We start from the raw sequence: 19,597 nt of genomic DNA on the forward strand, positions 1-19,597 counted from the left end.
CGACCTCGAGCTTGGTACTCCCCGCCGCAAAGGGAGCGCTTGTATCGCTGGAGCTCTTGACGAAGAGACTTTTTTTTATCGGTCAATTCCCAGCCATCGCAATAATTTCGACGCTCGTCCAATCCAACACACCTCATCCAATTCCAGTTTCATGGAGACAGTTTAGAGAATGCACCCGATGGGGTATGGGCCTCGTATGATGCGAATCTGAAGCGACATCTACCTGGTCTGATAGTGCCTTATCAGATTACTCCATAAAACTCGACGAAGCTCACAACGAACGTCCAAGAAAGTACAGGATTACGGTTATCGCATTGATTGCCACCACGCAACAGAACCATGCAGTCGCCAAACGTCAAGCCCGAGCAAGCCTCGGCAGAGTCCATAGGGGGACTCAACCACACGATGGATCCGATGGACATGTCCAACCCTCACCATAACGGAAACGTGGTCGCTGGAACAAAACGTAAAATCAACAGCGCAAGCCCTCGCGGGGTGGCCAACTTGACTCCGGAGCAACTAGCCAGAAAACGCGCAAATGATCGGCAAGCGCAACGAGCGATACGGGAGCGTACAAAGGCCCAGATTGAGGCATTGGAGCGGCGAGTGCATGAATTGACATCTCAGCAGCCGTACCAGGATATACAGAATTTGGTTTCGGAAAAGGAGAGGATCATGAGAGAGAATCAAGATATCAAGCGCCGGTTGAGCGCTATGATGAACATACTGCAGCCATTGATGGATAGAGATGGTACGCTTCCTGGTCGATTGTGGAAATGCACTGCTAACAAAACTAGACATGCCAACAATATCGCCAACGAATTCTCAGTTGGCTATGACAACAGCACCACTTGCAAACAACTCCGCGATACCACCTACGAACGCCGGACCGATCCCCGCGGAAACGACACATCCATCCCCATTCACCGATCGAAGTCACGACACACCTGTCAGCTTAGAGTCCCACCAGCTAGACCACTCATGGAACGAGTCGATTCCTGGAAACTTGTCTCCTACCAATGTCGAACTCAAATGCGCGCCTCGGCCGGATGCTGTAAGCGTGATGAGCATAATTGCTAATCCGCAGCTAACGACGCAAGAGTTTGGCGAGAAACTCATCTTGAATTTTCTTCTCGATAATCCTCGACAGATACCCAAGATCAGAGACATTCCCAAATTGTCGGCGGAGCACAGTAGCAGTCCTGAGCCACCCAAACTCGAGTCTTCGTCGTCTACTGGGGCGGTTGCTGGCGCAGGAGCAGCGGCAAACGATCATCGCCAAGCACATCTGATAGCTGTGCAAAATCTCAAACCTACATGTCCACTTGATTCTATCTTCTTGGATTTTCTCAAGAACCGACGCGGCGAGTTGTCGAGCGGTATTCAACAACGAATGGCCTACCCGAGCGTCTCATCACTACTCAATCCTACCGAAAACAGTACCTATTCCTACTCTATCAGCAAAGTATTCAGCGATATCCTACGCACATTTCCCGACATATCTTCTCTACCAGAACAAGTGGGCACGCTCTACACAATGTTCCAAATCATGCGATGGCAGATCTATCCCACGCAAGCGAATTACGACCGGATTCCGCACTGGCTCACACCACGACCCGCACAATTGTTCAACCCCCATCCAGCCTGGATGGATTACATCCTATGGCCCAAGGTCCGTGATCGACTGTCCTACGCATACCGCGACTATCCCTTTGAGAATTGGTTTGTGCCTTATACGCGGACTATATCGTGTAATTGGCCGTACGAGCCCACAGACTGCCTACTACATAATACAGACTCGGATGAATTGCTGATCAACCCGGTGTTTGAGCGGCATATTCGCGATTTGAATAATTGGTCTGTGGGGACGGAATTTGCTGAGGCGTTTCCGGCGCTGGTGGACGCAGTCAGGATTAAACCTGATGGGAGGAGGTCACGGCCGTCTTGATACTTTTTATCTACTTTCTTGGTGTTTTGCGTTCTTCTCTGGTTCGCTCCTGGTAGGAGGCTTACTGTTTATAGCTTGGTTGGGTGGACTTTTGTACAGTACGGTTGTGTCTGGATCTGACTGCAGTTGTGCATTTGTAGCTATTTGTAATATCTGTATAAATGTTCTCAACCTTCCAAGTGCATACAATCCTCTGATTCTGTTCATCGGCCTATCTGATCGAGAAATAAAACTGAAAGATATCGGCCGATATACATAGTATGACTCGATAAGGTATGGAGCTCCACTTGCCGTGGTATCTTCTCTCGGGAATCGCTTGCCTATCCCGGTATCTTTATCTGCATACATCCTGGATATAAAAGAGTCATTCCGTGTCTGGAGAGGTGTGTAGAGAGTAGTCATCTTGTCGGACATTAAGCCCAAGCTGCGGCACACACAAAAGTTGGAAAAAACCAGTCTAACCATGGCCACAACACAAATCGGCTGGGTACCAACCCTCCTCTCCTTCCAATCTATGAACTTCAATTGAACAATAAGCTAACGAGGAACCAGTACGGCCTCGGCTCCATGGGCCTCGCAATGGCAAGCAATCTCCAACGCCATCTTTCCGCCAAACAAGGCCTGGGCCTGCTATATTCCAACCGCACGCTCTCCCGCGGCGAGCCCCTTCAACAACTCGGCGCAGTCCCCCAGCCGAACTTCGGGGATCTCGTCTCCAAATCAAACATTATCTTCACCATGGTCTCTAACGACGCCGTGCTTGAGTCTCTAATCAACGACGTACTCAAAAGCGGGGAGTCTCTCGACTCCAAAATCTTCATTGATTGCTCAACCGTTCACCCTGCTACGATCACGTCTATTTCGTCTCAGCTATCTTCTAAGAGTGCATCGTTCCTCTGCGCCCCTGTCTTTGGCGGAAACCCCGTCGCAACAGCCGGAAAACTCGTCTTTGCGCTTGCCGGCGCAACGCCCGAAGTTCGTCAGAACATCATCAAACCCTTGATCCAAGACGTAATGGGCCGGAAAGTAATCGACTGCGGCGAAGATCCCGCCAAGTCGTCTCTGCTCAAAATCGCGGGGAATATCGTTACTGTCTCGTTGATGGAGACGGTTGGTGAAGCGCAGGTGTTTGCTGAGAAGACGGGGTTGGGTACAGGGGCGATGGAGGAGTTGATTGATGAGGCTTTTGGGCCGATTGCGGGGGGTTATTCGAAACGGTATGCTTCTTTCGCTGCCTTCAGGTGTAAGGAAAGTACTTGGCTGACATGGCATATAGACTAACGACAGGCGTCTATGCGCCCCCCTTAACGAGCCGTCCCGGATTCGGCGTCTCCCTCGCCATCAAAGACGCAAATCACGCATTGAGCATCGCAAAGGATAACGGTGTTGAGCTGCCCTCTGTCGAATTAGCACGAGACAATATGTCCTCCGCTCGAGAGTATGCTGGTGAATGTTTGGATAGTTCGTCCATGTATGGCATACTGAGGCAGAAGGCTGGATTGGCGTTTTGGAATGAAAAGAGTAGACAGGGCGGGAAATAACTGTCCTTATTTTCAGTCTTCGTAATTTTTGGCGGTTTGCATATCCGTTGTAGGTAGATAGATATAGATATCCTCGTTATGAATGATTATAATCAGATGAAATCGTGATTTTGATTTGATTGATTCTATGTACTAAACCAGGACGAATAGCCGCACATCTCCCTTCAACCTACGCTATATAACATCAACAGACCCGAATTGAGAGGACGCTTTTACTGCCTTGGTCCCAGTTTTTCCAGGGCTCGCACTCCTTCCTCTTGCCACTCGGCTTTGGTTACCCACATGTCTTCTTTGTCGGCGATCTATTTCACATTAGTTGGTCATAACTTTTAGAGCAAGGAACGGTAAGACATACCAGGTTGGCCAACACGGCACCACCAAGGAATACCATATGCCTTCGTCGAGGTGGATCTTCAATGCGCACCTTGAATTTCTATCAAATATTAGCTTCGTTATACCGCATTCTAAGATAGATGGACTCACGTTCAACCGCTCAGGATTGCCCTGCAACACCTTCGTCAACCACAACTGCTTCAACTCCTTCTCCAACCGAGATGGCAATCCCGGATACATCGAGCTTCCACCACTGAGCACAATAGCCTTGTAAAGACTGCTGCGCACATCCATATCCGTGCCCTGTATCGTATTGAAGAGCAACTCCGCCATACCTGGCTGATCAACATCAACTAAATGAGGCTGGAACAGACACTCTGGAGCTTCGAATCGTTCACTACCGACTCTGATAACGCGGCCATCGGGTAGGGTATAAGACTCGACAAGAACCGTGGTATCTTCCGAGAGTCTCTGGTCGAGCTCCAGATCATACGAAACGTAGCAGAGTTTTTCTTTGATTTGGCGCACGGTCTCGAAATCGGCGGTTCGGTTTAGTGCGTATCCTCGGCGGAGGAGGAGTGCAATCAGGTTTCGGGTAACGTCTCGGCCGGCGACATCTAGGCGGCGGATGTGATGGTTCAGAACGGTAGATTCGAAGACGGGGACAATGTGAGTGACACCGTCGCCAGAGTCGACCACCACACCACTACTAAGACCTGTCCAGTGTCAGTCCGTTTTAATCTGACTGAATGGTGGGTATCTACCTTGAGCATATAAAGCAAGCACAGCCTGGATCGCAACATATACACCACCAAAGCCGTAACCTTCAAGCATCACCTCGGCCATGGTCTGTCTGTTTTTGAGGGGATCTGAGTAAGTCAGCATAATATTCCAAGTCTGACACAAGCTTAAAGTGGGTTACACACTCATTGGTGGTTCTGTCAAGAGGATCTTCCGGTCTGTCGGGTCAATCTTCATCTTGTCGTAGAATGTGTAATTCCAAAGGTGTTGCATATCCTCCCATTTCTTCACAATACCATTCTCCATCTACCATTAATTAGCAATTGTCGCCTCTCTTTAAGTCTGGTCTGCCACGTACCGGGTAGCTAATCTGAAGCATCGATCGAGCCGCCGCCGCCTCATCTCCACACATAATATCTTTTAGAACAATGTCGCTTTCGCCCTGTTCTTCGGACCGGAGGATGGGTCGTCCGACTATACTCGGGAATTGAAACTCTGGGAAGTTCTTCGCAGACTGTAAGTAAGGTCCTGCGCAATGATCGGGTGCGTTTGTGGGTGTAGCATACCTGCGCGGCATATCCGACTTTGAGGAACCCAGTTCCTCCATCGAGAACTATATTGAGACATCAAATATTAGCGCATTCTGTGTCTGTGGTCGTCAAACTGAGCTACCTCGTGCATAGGCATTATCGACGGAAAGCAACCAAAGGACCGCTGGATAAACAAGGCAGCAACTTACCAATAGGCGCGTCCGTCATTGTGATTGTGTTACGCTATAGCTTGCGGATTTCCAGGAGGTATGAGATGCTGTGATAGAATTGACATCGGCAATGCACTGGCTCAAACAATGCAATCGCCTTGTGATGCTCTGCTGTCGGGGATGTTGTGGTCTAGGCGGGGAACGGTCAAGTTCAGTGACGATGCGCTTAGCCACAACGTACTACGTATGCTTATCGACTTCAATAATCCTCAGAAGTTGGCCGAGTGCTATGGCAAGATGGCCGAGCGGTCTAAGGCGTATGTTTTCCCTTTACTTTTATGACGTCTACAGACCTTATATTAACACTCATCCAGGCTAGCTTAAGGCATTCGATCTATCTCGATAGTTGTTGTACGCTAGTCCGAAAGGGCGTGGGTTCGAATCCCACTCTTGTCACCACTTTTTTTATCCCTTTTTTCGATGATTTATGGTTAGAAGCTCGGAATTGATGGATCAGGTGTGTACAGACTACAAGTGCTTTGATAGGCTTTCCATGCTGCTGGCTTTTCAGAGTCTCTTCAACATACAGAACCCCTACAGCGGATGCCTTGGCGCAATTGCAAGTGAGAGTTCTTTGCGTTGGGGGGAACACTACCTTTTGAGCAGGTTTGTGAAGCCGCGCTGGGATTGTCTCTGCCATGTAGTTTCTCTCTTTGCTTCTTTATCTTCTTACTAAACGTTGAGCACTTGGGGGGGAGTGGGGAAGTAATGAGCTTTGTCTATTAATTCTAGTAGCAATAAGCAATAAATAATTTTCTAAGCCAATTCAAGGAGTTTTTGACCGACGGCTGCAAGTGCTTGTGTCATTGGTAGCGTCATGGTAAAAGGATTCATCAAAAATTTTACCCGTGAGACCGCAATGTAAAGCCTGAAGCGTATAAGAGATGGCATGAGGAAACACCTCACGAGAAATTCGAAGCAAGTCAATTGTCTGGAAATTAAGACATTTCTCGTGCCCATGTCTCGGCACGATCAAAGCATCTCCGTCGTTTATTAGCCTCTGGAAGCACATCATATCCTGCCTTGACCGAATCTTTTTTGTAAAGACTTTAGGAATGAATATCAATATCAGTCTCGATTAAAGGTTGTGAACGTGACGTGGTATCCGGAGGATGTCCTGGATGACTAAAGTCTTCCAAATAGCCCAAAAAGACATAGGCATCTTTGAAGGAGGAAATTTTCATCTTTTCCATACGGAGAAATAGCACTGGGCAATGAATATTGTGCATCTGAACCGAAGTTATTGAAATTCGAAGTGTGATAAACGGATTTAGAACCAACCTTATTGAAGATTTCTTTGGGTATTATTTGCTTGTCTGCAAGTTTTCTTGGTGGCAATCTCAAGTATCCACGGTGCTCTATTACTTATTCTAGAGAAGCTTCGTCCTCCTGGATGTTTTGCTTCGTTTTGTTGAACCGACCATCACGTATTGCGAGTATCTCTGTTTCCTTTTTGATCCACCTTTGAATTGTATTGATACTGATAGATGACTCTTTGGAAGCAAGTTTCACAGCCTCGAGTCTAGATTGCTGGGGGTTCAATTTCATTAACTTTCCGGTGTATTCGAGTATCGCCAACTTTTGTTTCTTGTTACACCTGTTGCTGGTTCTTTTGTTTTCGACGGACTTTTCTTTTTACCTTTTGTAGAAGGACACCAACATTTATATCAGAAAGATGTGATACGCAAAAAGACTTACCGTAGCGAAATTCACATTCTGTTCTCGCAGAGCCTCCTTACCGTCCAAAGCTTCCTCATGCAATAGGAGCTTTTTCGAAAGCCCCTCTGGTGGAACAGTTGTTGTCTCCAATTGAGCCTCCATTTTCGGCAACAGAAAAGATCTTTTCGAGAATAAAGGGGCATTCTCTAGAATTCGAAAAGGCTACGATCAGAAGTTTGGAAATGTACAGGAAAACCACGGACTAGATGTGACAGTCTTCAGAGTAGGCACTCTAGATCTGTGCCGTTGCCAGGATAAGTCAGGAGACACCTTGCCTCATGATCATCGGTGCCAGATTTGGACATAGCTTCACGTCGGAGCCCTCTAGGGCAAATGGCCTCTACTGAAGGCTTAAACCCGTGTTGGGCTATTGCTTCTTTCTTTGTTACGCCCCAGGCATCAACCGTAGCAAAGCAGTGGTTCTCCATACTGGGCATAGCCTCATTTTTGTACCAAAAAGGGGATATTAGGGGCTTTGTTGGAGGATACTGTCTATATCGTTTTAGTACGTGGAGCCAGCCTGTCCAGCCTTATACGTCTCCTTAACCCCCATTGAAGTAGCTTTGGAACAAAGTTCCGAATATATCTTTATCTTTACAATTATATGATATTTATTGCTTAGTACTTTTTCTTAGCGTTTGGCCATACTACATCTACCAAAAGACATTGGAGTGTGTATGTAGTAAGCTAAAACCACAGCCCCATGCTCAATACTTCCTCCTTAGGCTACATGGTTGCGTGTTTCTAGTCTGATTATAAAATAGCATATGGTAAAGCTAGTCCTCCTCTCCGGAAAATCACAATACATAGAAAGCGACTACAGCAGCGGTTGATCATATATAAAGCAGATCGGCGGAGTATCCCGCACAAATATCTCATGTGGAGATATCTGACCAGAGCTTCCTAATAAATTTCCCAATGCGTCTAGTACGGCGCAGGAAGTTTCCGGCACAGTCACGGTTTTCACAACAATTCTTCTTCATCCACTGGAAAGGAAAATCTACAGTCAAAAACTTTTGCCAACCAAGCTTCAAAAAGACAATGCTGACTCCTGTGTAAAGTACGATACCCTCATTTTTTAATTTTAACACTCTGTACACAGACTTATGTGGACCATGGTAAACTATATACCATTTTTCTAAACGATGGTTCTCAAACGGGCAAGATGGCTGGGCGTCTCAGGTATATTTTCAATAAGCTATAATATTCCTATCAGCGAACTGGTGAGCAGGCTAGTTCAAGCCAGTCTAACTGAAATTCGCAATTCAGAAGAGCGCGGCACCCTTGTCATTGTTTTTGACAAACTTCTTGTGCGTCGAACGGCGGGKGCAATTGACATCATCTTTGATTCATCTTCTACACACCACGCCACCCAACATCATGTCTCGAGCTTTCCACCTGCCTGCGATATAGCCTAGGAAATGTGTTCGGGAAGTATCGGGCAAAGTTTACCGTCGCAAGTAAAGTCTAAAGGAAACTTGGCTGAGGCATGGATGATATGCTTTGGACGTGAAGCAAAGGATATTAGTCAGCTTATGGTAAACAAAAATGCCCATCTGAACCTTATGCTCTAGAAGTGAAAAAGTACCGACCAAGAAATAAAGGCTGTATCGTCTTCGAGACATTGCCCGGCGAACGTTTCGCTGAAGAGTCATACTGGGGCATGGGGGTAAATCCACCTCCAAGGTCAAGAATGCAAAAACCCCAGCAGGAACACAAACTATTCGTGGTCTATCGTACGTCATGGCCGTGACGGTTGTCAACGAGCGTTCAAGTTAGGGCTGTGTGCCTACGTTCTCGAATAAGAAATGGCACCTCGTTAAAGCCCATGTCAGATTAATGATCTTCACTGTTGTACAGTGTCGACCTTGATGATGTGCCAACTCCTACATGGAATCACAATTCAACTGTTGTGAGTTCTATGAGCCTCCAGCTACGTATCAGCCTCGAGCTGGTTATAGATTTGCATAGAGACAGATAGATAAATCCGAGGGCGCTGAGTCGAAGGCCGTACTGAACACAGGAGAGACGCCCACTATACATTAAAGGTGGATTCTGAAGTGCGGACCGAATGACTGTGCAAGGAGCTTTCTTTTCGCAAACCCATCTAAGATGCTCATCCTACGTATTCGCAACATTGAAATAATACCCAGGAATTGACCTTTGCACTGATTGAAGTCGCACATAACTTGAGGCGCACTTTTTTTGGATTAGACATCGACTCGTCCATTCACGATTAGTGCTTCCTCGGAGCTGTTTTGATTGCGACAACGACCAGATGATATTGCAGATATCATCCTTTTAGAGGCTGAAAGTATTCTGCGAAGATCTGCTAAAGGCGCAAACTCTCATGATTTCCATCTTCGTTTACTATTGATAACGGTTTGAGCTGTCCTCGAAAAGACCCGAACTTTCAATTCTTTCAGACTTTGGATCAATTTCGACGGCAAACATCAGTATGAGAGTAGAGACTTGGATTACAGATTATCCACGCCATCAGTATTGTTCACAATCTCTTTACCCGTAGCGTTTAAATATCCTGACTATAGACATAATCAGATGCTAGGCTGATACACCCATTGAGAAAATGGGGACTGCCTAGATTCCTGCGTGGGAAACAGTGCCTCGATGCCTGAAGAAAGTTTTCTCCGAGGCAAATATGATTGAGAACAGTACGGTATTTCACTTTGAAATATCATATAGCCCAAATGAGCCCAAACTAAACACGGCAAGATGGCCGAGCGGTCTAAGGCGTATGTGTTTCTGTTCATCTTTGCATCCGTGACTCTTCATTCTAACATTCATATAGGCTAGCTTAAGGCAAATATTCACCTCAAAGTGACAATTGTACGCTAGTCCGAAAGGGCGTGGGTTCGAATCCCACTCTTGTCATTACTTTTTTTTTCATTCATTTTTATGAATGAAAAAAGTCTTAATTGTGTGTCCCCCTATATCTCTATCATCTGTCCCTGAGTAATTTAACCTTTGTGCAGCTCATTGAGTCTGATGAAATGATAGCTCTTATAGGTGGGTTCGCTTTCTATATAGAATTTCTTGCTGCATCTCCCTAGCCACCGATTTTTATTGTGACGGTTCGTGACGAGAGCGCCCAGATAGCAACGCAGCTATGCCTCCTGTGATGGTCATCAACACGATCAGCCTCACAGCTCGACAGCGTGCGGCTCTTGGCCACATGGTGGAGCTTCCCGTACAAGGAGGCGGAACTTGAAGCTATTGCGAGATAGGGCTTCGGTCCTGAGCATGGCCGTATTGGTATTGGGAAGTTCCAGTCACACAAAGAGCCTTGTATGAAGAGCTGTGTGTGTTCGTTTCTTTCTTTCTTTCTTTCTTTCTTTCTTTCTTTCTTTCTTTCTTTCTTTCTTTCTTTCTTTCTTTCTTTCTTTCTTTCTTTCTTTCTCTTTCTTTTTCCTCCTCATGCTTGATATTCTCTGTAGATGAGCGCACCTAGTTATTTCCCAATGCAAAGTTTTGGCTGTTGTCACACCTGCGACTTCATGAAAGTATCTCGCGATGAACATCTGCTTGTTGTGCCATTCTCATGTTATCTGTAATAATATCGTATTGCTTTAGACTGACCGTAGTCATTACTCTACGGCCTTTCCTCTTTGATAGGACCAGTATTAATGTCCAGGTTCATAAGCAAACAAACATAAAAAGTTTCAGCTCTCTTAGCTGATATAACGTATCCGGACTGAGGAAAACGTATTCTTCCTCGAGACAGGTCTCCTCCACTCGTTGCTTATTTATAAACACATTGTTTTTGGTATGTCGCTTGGTTATTCGCACGGGACCGTACCTGGTCGTGATCGCACGTCCACCCTTGCAATTATAGTTCATCGGTGATAACACTCTCGAATGAAGTCCCATCAGACGGGGTGATAGAGGAAGAATGAATTTCCTGCCCTCTTAAAAATGTAAGACAATAGCCCAGTGATTGGGAGTGGATGGAAATCATTGAGTTCTGATTTCCACAGGTATCGCCAACTCGAGCTATGGGGGGAAAAAAAATAGAAAATGAGAATGAGGCACTTCAAGTTTTAAGTTAGAAGCTAAGAAGAAAGAAAACAAATGCCTTGCCAGGAGATGATGCTGGTTTGTGATCTGGAGGTATGCCCCGGCGTCATCGGGTATAACCAGCGATTTATGGCTTGCGCGTTCATTTGAGGACAGTGTAGTTCTTGAGCACCCTAGTACGTTGGTAAGTCAAGAAGAAGACTGAATACTTTCCCTGGAGACGGATTCACTCTCGGAGGATTTAGGCTTGGCTGGACAGGGTGTCCAGAATGTGGCTACTGCATATTGCGGTCAATAGACTCATAGGCGTCCATAAAGATCTTTATCACTCCTTTCATTCTCTTCTCATATCCCATAAAAGGAACCGGGTGCTCCCAAAGATACAGCTATTGGATATAATGTCACTTGGTTTGCTATTCGAGACTGTGTAATATATATAGATGGCCATACCTTGTAAATCTCATTGTTTTTCAGTATATTCTTCGAGCGCGTGTATGAATCTATGGGACCTGTAATACTTCTTTCTGATATCTCTACTCCCAATTCGGTCCAGTACATCTTGCTGTTCCTGTGTCATCGGCTTTACTAGCGCAATTGGCTCATGTGACAACGGTCAAACTTGATACATTCACCTAGACTGATATAACGTGAATGAGGCACTATTCACGTGAATAATAAGCATCGGGAGCGGAAGAAGAAAAAAAAGTTGCTCTGAGCCAAATCCTCCATATAAATTAACCCATGGCGATGCCTGTTTGGGTAAACGTAGGTTCCTGAAAATTCCCGTCGTAAGAGTGGAAGCACTGCTTCTCATTGAAGTCCAGTCGTCACCGCTCATCTAAACCCATGTTTTTCGTTTCCAATATATTTCCAATGACTTCGACGACAGTGATTCAAAATCAACCAGTAATGGAAAGGGCAGAGAAGTATGGTTTGGATGAAGCAGACTAGTTCCTCCTGTGACGCCATCCAAGCTAGATATCCCAGGCAGTATCGAGAAGAAAATAAGTATGGAAATTAGAAGAGAGATCAAGGGTCTCGCTTAGATCCTTTGTAGCGGGTAGGACCGTCGACGGTGCCTTATAATTTTGGTATTAACTCTGATTGGTACCTACCTGCATCTTTTTCTATTTATATAAGTGGTAATCTTCATGATCCTGTTTTGATTCCTTCTGTGCTCTCCAACAATAAGACTGCATATGCCATTAAAGACAAGCTCTGCTTTGAGGGTCTTACATCAGCAAATATTTACATGCGTTAGGTTTGCTCCTGGATGTCACTTTTAAGGCTTTTATACCTTGAATAATTTCTTCGTGCCAGATTTCAGGTACACAAGCCTTCTAATTCAGTTTACAACTATCCTCTTGCTGTCTACCGTTTTCGAAGCTCCCAAGACTATCCCATTGAGTGCTTCGGGACCCTAGCCCAACCGGACCGTCTCTTTCAATGTGAACTTTAATCCTATTTTGGACAATGATACGTATGAAGAGCTTCTCAGTAAATATGGAGGGAGCCTCAACGTTGCATTCCCGCAATTCCTTCCAGCTTCGGATAATATATCATACTCACTCAATGGAAAGAAGTTCAGAACCGATAGCGCAGAATCAACACTGGGGATTTCATTTATGGAACACTTGTCAACGTATATACTCTTGTAAAACGCGATCAAAATGAGGCACATCCAGTTGGCCCTTTGACGCAGTATTATGGCCATCTATTGCAGCAAATACAGAGAGTGACTAAGTCTGTGATGTCGGATATCTGTATTCATTCTAGGCAGTGATGAGTATCCATTGGCATGAAAAGGCCATCTATTGTAGATGCACTAGAAAAAGGAGTGTTCGAGAGTCATACGTGCCCCTACTCACTCGTATGCTCATAGAGTCAATGGGGAATATCTTCGTAGGTTTCCCACTCTTCTGCTTGTCCCGAGTCTTGCAGCACACATTCTTCGCTTCTGATTACACGATATTCAGCGCATGTAGTAGCGCTCGATCTGCTGCTTGCTGGGATGCTGTTGGAACAAATTCCATACACAATCAGCCTTTCGCGGAGGACCTTGGCAGACAGCTTGATCGCTTTGTAACCGTCCTTGAAAAGACTTTCAAGTCTTTCAGGATGATCGATGACAAACATCAGTATGAGAGAATACAGGTGATTTCAAACGTCAGAATTGGTCACAATCTTATTACCTACAGTGCTCGACTGCGGACCATAGATTGAATGCGGATGGTGTAGGCTTTGGATGTGAGAAATGATTGGTAAAAAATGGATCTTAGGTCAATGATTGATTTTAGGAAAGATTTTAGTAACGGCAAGATGGCCGAGCGGTCTAAGGCGTATGTATTTCTGTTCATCTGTTCGTCGTGATTCTTCATTCTAACATTCATACAGGCTAGCTTAAGGCAAATATTCACTATAAAGTGACAATTGTACGCTAGTCCGAAAGGGCGTGGGTTCGAATCCCACTCTTGTCATGATTTTTTTTTCTTGTTCGAGTTGAATAGTCACCTTTTTTCATTTCAATCCTTTTTTGTATCACTTGTCACCTAGTGAGCCGTAAGTATCGCAAGTTTCCTACAATTTTTCCTGCCTTTCTGTCCTATCTGCTGTCAAATTGGCGGAGCCTCTTGCTGGCAAGGAACTTCCCTCAGCGAGTTTGGGGCAGTCTGGGATGTAGCATGTGTTGATCTTGTGACAACAACACATCTTAAATTTGAATACTGACTTGGATAGCATAGCAGGATTGGTTGAATGGGTAAGAGGATTAATGATACACAATAGACGTGGTTAATGGAATATAATAACAATCGTCCATGGATGTATATAAGGAGTGGCCAGCTAGGTAATCCCCCCTCTAATGACAGTTGTAAACCATACGTTATATACGAGTGACGATGCCTCCACCGAATGACACTAGCTGCTGTTTACTCCACATGCTGCGACCCTCCAGACACTTAGAAATAAGAATGGTCTTTTTTGCCAAGAAGGCTGGGCGGTATTGTAGGTTAAGTATTTAGGAACATTAGCCTCAATAGAACTGCTATGCTCTCTCGTTGAAATGCATTGACGCCTTTTACCCCTTCATGCTCTTTCTTGCCGTCTTATTCTTTCAATTCCATACGTTTTGTCCCGAATTTTTCACTCTGCGATGAACAATGATGGTATTTCCGCTTCCTGCAATGGCCAGGACTAAAGGCGAGAAATTCCAGAAAGAAAAAAAAAATCATTGTACAATTCTGACAAGAGTGGGATTCGAACCCACGCCCTTTCGGAATGCGATTCGCCAACGTACGTTGTATAACATACAACGTCTATAGCCTGAACACATCGCCTTAACCGCTCGGCCATCTTGCCTTAACCCATTTCTGGCCATCTGAACTCATGTCGAGGGCCAGCGCTCGTCCAGGGGAAGAGAAAGAATGTGGAAATTGGAGATTACTGAAGCATTGTTAGTATTACTATGTTGGGTGCAATACATACATCTCGATATGCAGGTAATGCCAGGGTAGACTGAAAGCCTAGATGATTGAATAGTAGCGGGAGTTATTGCCTCCAACCGTGCAGTCTGTCCTGTCTCTTCCCCTTTACTCCTGTGCGATGTTGATGAAGCCTTTTGCCTGGTTCCTTGCTCTGACCGTTATGTGAACGGCAGAATGTCTCTCTATTATTGTCCACAGGATAATGTCAATGTTTCCAACCTTCAAACGGGACATGCTTTCTCGGAATTCATCAATCCTACTCGTGACAATAATAGGCTACTTATACTGCTTGGTCACCTCCAGTCGTCGGCAGACGGTTTATCTCTTCTCCGGATCAATGCTCCCCACAGCGAATTGGCTATAAGTTGCAATGAATCGCGGGCATATTGAAATTACCTGATCCGTTCAATACTCTATCGATAATCTGTCAACAAAAGCTGTGATAATCTCACGAATCGAGGTAAGTAGAACGGATAATGATGTCTGAACAATTACGTGCGATGATATGTGATATGAAGTCATGGAGTCATACCTTTCATATTTAGGTCATATTCCAAACCCAGAGATATTGGCCCACGTTCTCGGGTCGGCGAGACATGCTGTCATGAATTTGATCAACTCATTCATGCCCGATTGACTTTTCAATGTTTTTGGGCAATGACCTCTTGATACCAATTCTAGAAGCGAGTATATGCCGGAGATCTGTGGCCGGTTCATCGTGGTGCTGAATGAAACCCATTCTGGTGTTCCTTGGTTCTAGTCAGTGGCTGCTGTAGAAGTTTTGTTTTGAACCTCGTCCTCCGCCCCCGCTACCTATACGCTGCGCGCTGCTTTTTGGTCTAGTTGGTCGTTCCAAGAAGTTCGATTCCTCTCTAGAGTTAGCGATCATGAAAAGAGAGAAGAGAAGATATGCTTGAGCGTGATGTAGTAATACCTTCTGTGGTGGTCATGGCGTTTCTTTTCGACAGCTCTCGGACTTGTGGTTTCTCTTCAAAAACAGATATCACACTCCTTCTGACAGGTAATTGGCACGCGTCTCATCTCACCGCACATGCAGCAGTTGGCGGTAGAACATCAGTAGCTCCAACGCCCTACTTGCTTGCAACGAAAATAGTCTTTTTCACGAGGTGGCAGCAAAGAATACTCTGTGGTTCTCGCTATTATTGTTGTGTGTGTGTGTGTGTGTGTGTGTGTGTGTGTGTGTGTGTGTGTGTGTGTTCTTGGAAGAAGAAAAGATTTTTTTTCCTGGCAAGCGAGGAAATGTCCTTCGTCCAAAATGTGCTAACCATGTGACGCAGCGCTGGAGACAGAGGCAAGGAGCTGGCCTCGTGATGACATACCTTATATTCAGATTCTGATTCATAGATGATAATAATAGCTAGATTAATGGGATAGACAACGCGAAGATACCTGATACCTGATACTGATACACGATAGTGATGGAGAATACGTAATAAGTCTGTTGACAGATGTTAGTCTAAAGCTTTTGGCCGGATTAGGCACCGCTGAAGTTATTCTCAGATACGGCATCGCTAGGGCTGTGGACCCTAGCTCTGAAGATTTGCTTCTCGAGCCTCATCCAACTGTCACGTCCTCCAGGTATATTGCTTAAGCGAGGATTCGTATTTCCAATATTTATAGATATGATACAAAGTTCAGTGATAGAGATTGATATCGTGAATGATGTATTTAGAATTAGACTATTGGAGATACTAATGCTTGCTACAGGGAATTCTCTTGACATTATGCTTGATATGCTGCTTCCAGTATTCAAAGATAACAGCCCGATACAAGGACCTTTCACTATCATGATACAGTGTTCTTACAACATATGAAACAAGAGGAGAAAACATGGTTGAGAGATAGTAATAAAGATATGTCAATCATCTATGGATGCATATACAAGAAATAGTGAAAAAAAATGACTCGCCCTCTAAGAATGACTCCAACCTATGCGTTACATACGAAAACCTCTAGCGTCCAAGTGTTGAATAAAGGAAGGAAAGCATTTAATCATCGCTATCTGAATCAGGTCCATCCTCTGCAAACCGGCGCCTCCGCTCCTCATCAACCTCTCGGTATGTACTATAACTCAGCAATAGAAAGGCAACAATAATCAAGACACCGCCTGAAAGGGCTGCAACAGACAACGGTTTCCCGGTCCGTAACCAGTCCACGATGGCGACTAGAAAGATGGTCAATAGCGCTGCCACAGACGAGAGGACTGGTGAAGTTAACGAAATCAGAACCAGGAAGGAACCGGAGAACGCTAGAAACGAGTTGTTAGCAACCGCAATAACTTCAAAAAACGCACAAGGAAACATACTGGCATTTGCAATAACAGAAATCAAAAGCATCCAGGCGGCTTCACCGGTGGGCCAACGAAACGTTTCCAATCCCGTCCAATGCAAAATTGGCAATGGAAACCACAATACCAGCAAAGTGAATGTTCCAATCAAACTTCCCACGGTATTCGCAAAGATCATGCTTCTTCCCGGACTAGTGCCTTCCGGAGGACATGCCAGTTTCTTATAGAGCACCTCGTATAGTCCGTACAACACACTTCCAACACCAATAACGATATTGCCTAGTGTGCGGTTGTCAGCCGAACCACTGCTCTCGCCAGCCTCTGGACCAGAGTCCCCGTATGCTACGACCAATACGCCAATAATTGCCACCAACACAGAAAAGATCTTATCGAAACGGAGTTTATCTTTCAGCAGCGGAACGGAGAATGCATAAGCAAAAAACGCCGAGCAATTGTAGATAGCGGTCAAATCACTAGCTGTCGTCATGTTCACTGCGACATACCAGCTACCGCCGGCAATGGTCAAGGCGCTGGTTATAAAAGCCGTGGTTTTCAACATATAAGGGACCGGTGATCGATGATCGTCTCGGGTGGTAAGATGCAGGTCCTGCCGTTCAACCATCTGGGCTGTTGTGCGCAGGAGAAATACATGTCGTCGCCAGAAAGCGTCCCATGACAGTTTTCGTTTTTGAATTCGCAGAATCAAGAGCTGTGTTGGCCATAGTAACGACCAGGAGCCGTGGGTAAGATATCTATGGACAGGAAATAGATTAGACGATAGAAGAGCATCGTAGGGAATGGAAATGACGTACAGCATACAATATGGCTTATCCCAATGAAGCTCGTGTTGAATATACACTGCCGTCTCTGTCTGAATCACGAAACTGATCAAACTCAGCAGCAAAAAGCCCGAGGCTAGTATGTATTTCCGACGGGTAAGATTCTTGTCTTCGATATCCGGTGTTCGGCTGCGAAAGGTCGATCTACGAGACATATGCGGTCTTTCGAGGATTCGTTCATGGGATTCGGCAAATGTATTGGACTCCCGTTGGGGTCCATCCTCTTTCAGGAGCGGTTGTTGCGAATGGGCATCATTCATTCGATGGAAAGGTGAGCGGAAAGGCATGGTGCCGGTAGTGACGTCGTCGTCGTCTTCCCAGACATCGAAGTCGTCGGGGTCTGGATGCTGATTTTGTTGTTGTTGCAAAGATTCTTCATGTACTCCAAGTCCGTCGGGATGCCTCGCCAGGCCTGTGTCTGCTGGAAACGAAGCCACAATGACGGATCACCAAGTAGATATCAGATGAATAAGTAAATCAGCGAGCCGTGGTAAGCCACGATGTTCAATGAGTGGCTGCTTCAGCGGTAGAAGCGGGGGGGTGGTAGTGACAGTGGGCGTGACCAGCTACGTGACTTATGTAATAATGTCGAAGGCGTAACTAACGATGTTAAGTTCAATGGTGTGTCTGAGTCATCTGCAGCAGTGGTTTAATGATATGCCAGCCTGGCCGGTATGTTGGGTCAGGGACGCTAGAGATGGGACTGGGCGGAGCTGATCTGGCCGCGTGCAATGTGTTCGCTTGTCACAAGATGGGCAACTAGACGATTTCAGATCGATGATGACAGCAAGAGATAGGACAAATGACTGAAAAAATGTTCCTGAGAAAAAATTGCATGGAAGCGAGAGCGACAGGGTGCATGTACCTAGGTATGTACTCCGTATAGAATGAAATGATTCAGTTACCGAAGCGTCCGATCCAATCGTTCAAGCCGGGGTGATTCTTGCCCTTGCGTTATTATCACCATCACGTGATACTAATGCCTGAGGCCGCCAATACCCATCTGCCACGCCATCTTTAAGTTACTGCCGAGTTCTACTATCATACGTATATGCACTACGCCTGCATCATCTGAGAAAGCCCTGGTTGGTCTTTTCGAAAGCAAGGAAAATGAGTTCGCTTGTATAATCGCCTTTCAATTTCAGAATTGAAAACCAAGCTCCGATAATGCCCGGCGATGAATACTCCGCCATCAGCGGAGGCGGAAAACTGAAATTAAAAGGCTCCAAAGTCAAAGATGGCCGGGTAGACAAGACGAAAAAGAAGAAGAAGAAGACCGATCAAGATGGTGCTACCGCAGAGACAAGGGCAAAATCGACGGAAGCTGAGCCTGAGAAACAGGAAGCTTCTGAACGGCATTTTGATACTGTCGACGACAAGCTGGATGATGAGCTATCGGAGTCGGGCGAGAAGAGAGTGGTCTTCAAGACCGAGGCGGAAAGGAAACATGAAGAGCAACGAAAGAAGAGGGTGTGTATTCTTCGCCTATTCTTGAAACTATAGAGAGAATCAATTTAACAGGACAACAGTTAAACGACAGACTGCGCCGGGAAGGCGTAAAGACACACAAGGAACGAGTGGAGGAATTAAATCGATACCTGAGTACACTCAGTGAGCATCATGACATGTATGTCGTTCTCCATCTCCTTCTGGCACGGGTCTCACTGACATGTTCAAATCAGGCCAAAAATCGGGCCAGGATAACACTTCTTGCTTCATTACCGCTTTTGCTTTTCTTGTCTGGCTGTAACTCTAGATTCTTGTCACAAAGAAATTGATCCACATCCGAGCATCCCCCATCCACATACGCAATAACTACATCGCACTATACCGATGACATCTTTAAAATGACATAAGCTTCGTACTGTATGGAACTTACGTATAAGTTTGA

The 19,597-nt window shown here is 45.6% G+C and overlaps 4 protein-coding genes across 4 annotated transcripts; 2 read left to right on the forward strand and 2 right to left on the reverse strand.

Annotated features, from left to right (window-relative positions):
• Positions 1-339: 339 nt before the first annotated feature.
• On the forward strand, positions 340-3,489 carry BHQ10_002136 (uncharacterized protein; the record flags this gene model as incomplete). The annotated part of the gene is made up of 5 exons (XM_040874249.1): positions 340-751; positions 798-1,054; positions 1,103-1,906; positions 2,501-3,165; positions 3,225-3,489. The coding sequence occupies 5 exons, from the start codon at positions 340-342 to the stop codon at positions 3,487-3,489; spliced, it is 2,403 nt and encodes an 800-aa protein (XP_040730641.1).
• A 212-nt stretch (positions 3,490-3,701) lies between these two features.
• On the reverse strand, positions 3,702-5,321 carry BHQ10_002137 (uncharacterized protein; the record flags this gene model as incomplete). Its single annotated transcript, XM_040874250.1, has 8 exons — positions 3,702-3,791; positions 3,845-3,922; positions 3,973-4,538; positions 4,587-4,691; positions 4,749-4,869; positions 4,922-5,077; positions 5,130-5,176; positions 5,303-5,321. The coding sequence occupies 8 exons, from the start codon at positions 5,319-5,321 to the stop codon at positions 3,702-3,704; spliced, it is 1,182 nt and encodes a 393-aa protein (XP_040730642.1).
• Positions 5,322-16,568: 11,247 nt separating this feature from the next.
• On the reverse strand, positions 16,569-17,993 carry BHQ10_002138 (uncharacterized protein; the record flags this gene model as incomplete). The annotated part of the gene is made up of 3 exons (XM_040874251.1): positions 16,569-16,828; positions 16,886-17,619; positions 17,680-17,993. 3 exons carry the CDS (start codon positions 17,991-17,993, stop codon positions 16,569-16,571), a joined length of 1,308 nt encoding a protein of 435 aa, XP_040730643.1.
• Positions 17,994-18,873: 880 nt separating this feature from the next.
• Positions 18,874-19,410, forward strand: BHQ10_002139 (uncharacterized protein; the record flags this gene model as incomplete). Its single annotated transcript, XM_040874252.1, has 3 exons — positions 18,874-19,176; positions 19,236-19,333; positions 19,389-19,410. The coding sequence occupies 3 exons, from the start codon at positions 18,874-18,876 to the stop codon at positions 19,408-19,410; spliced, it is 423 nt and encodes a 140-aa protein (XP_040730644.1).
• Between the last annotated feature and the right edge of the window lie 187 nt (positions 19,411-19,597).

This window comes from Talaromyces amestolkiae, assembly GCF_001896365.1.
Source record: "Talaromyces amestolkiae strain CIB chromosome Unknown scaffold3.1, whole genome shotgun sequence".
Classification (NCBI taxonomy): Eukaryota; Fungi; Ascomycota; class Eurotiomycetes; order Eurotiales; family Trichocomaceae; genus Talaromyces; species Talaromyces amestolkiae.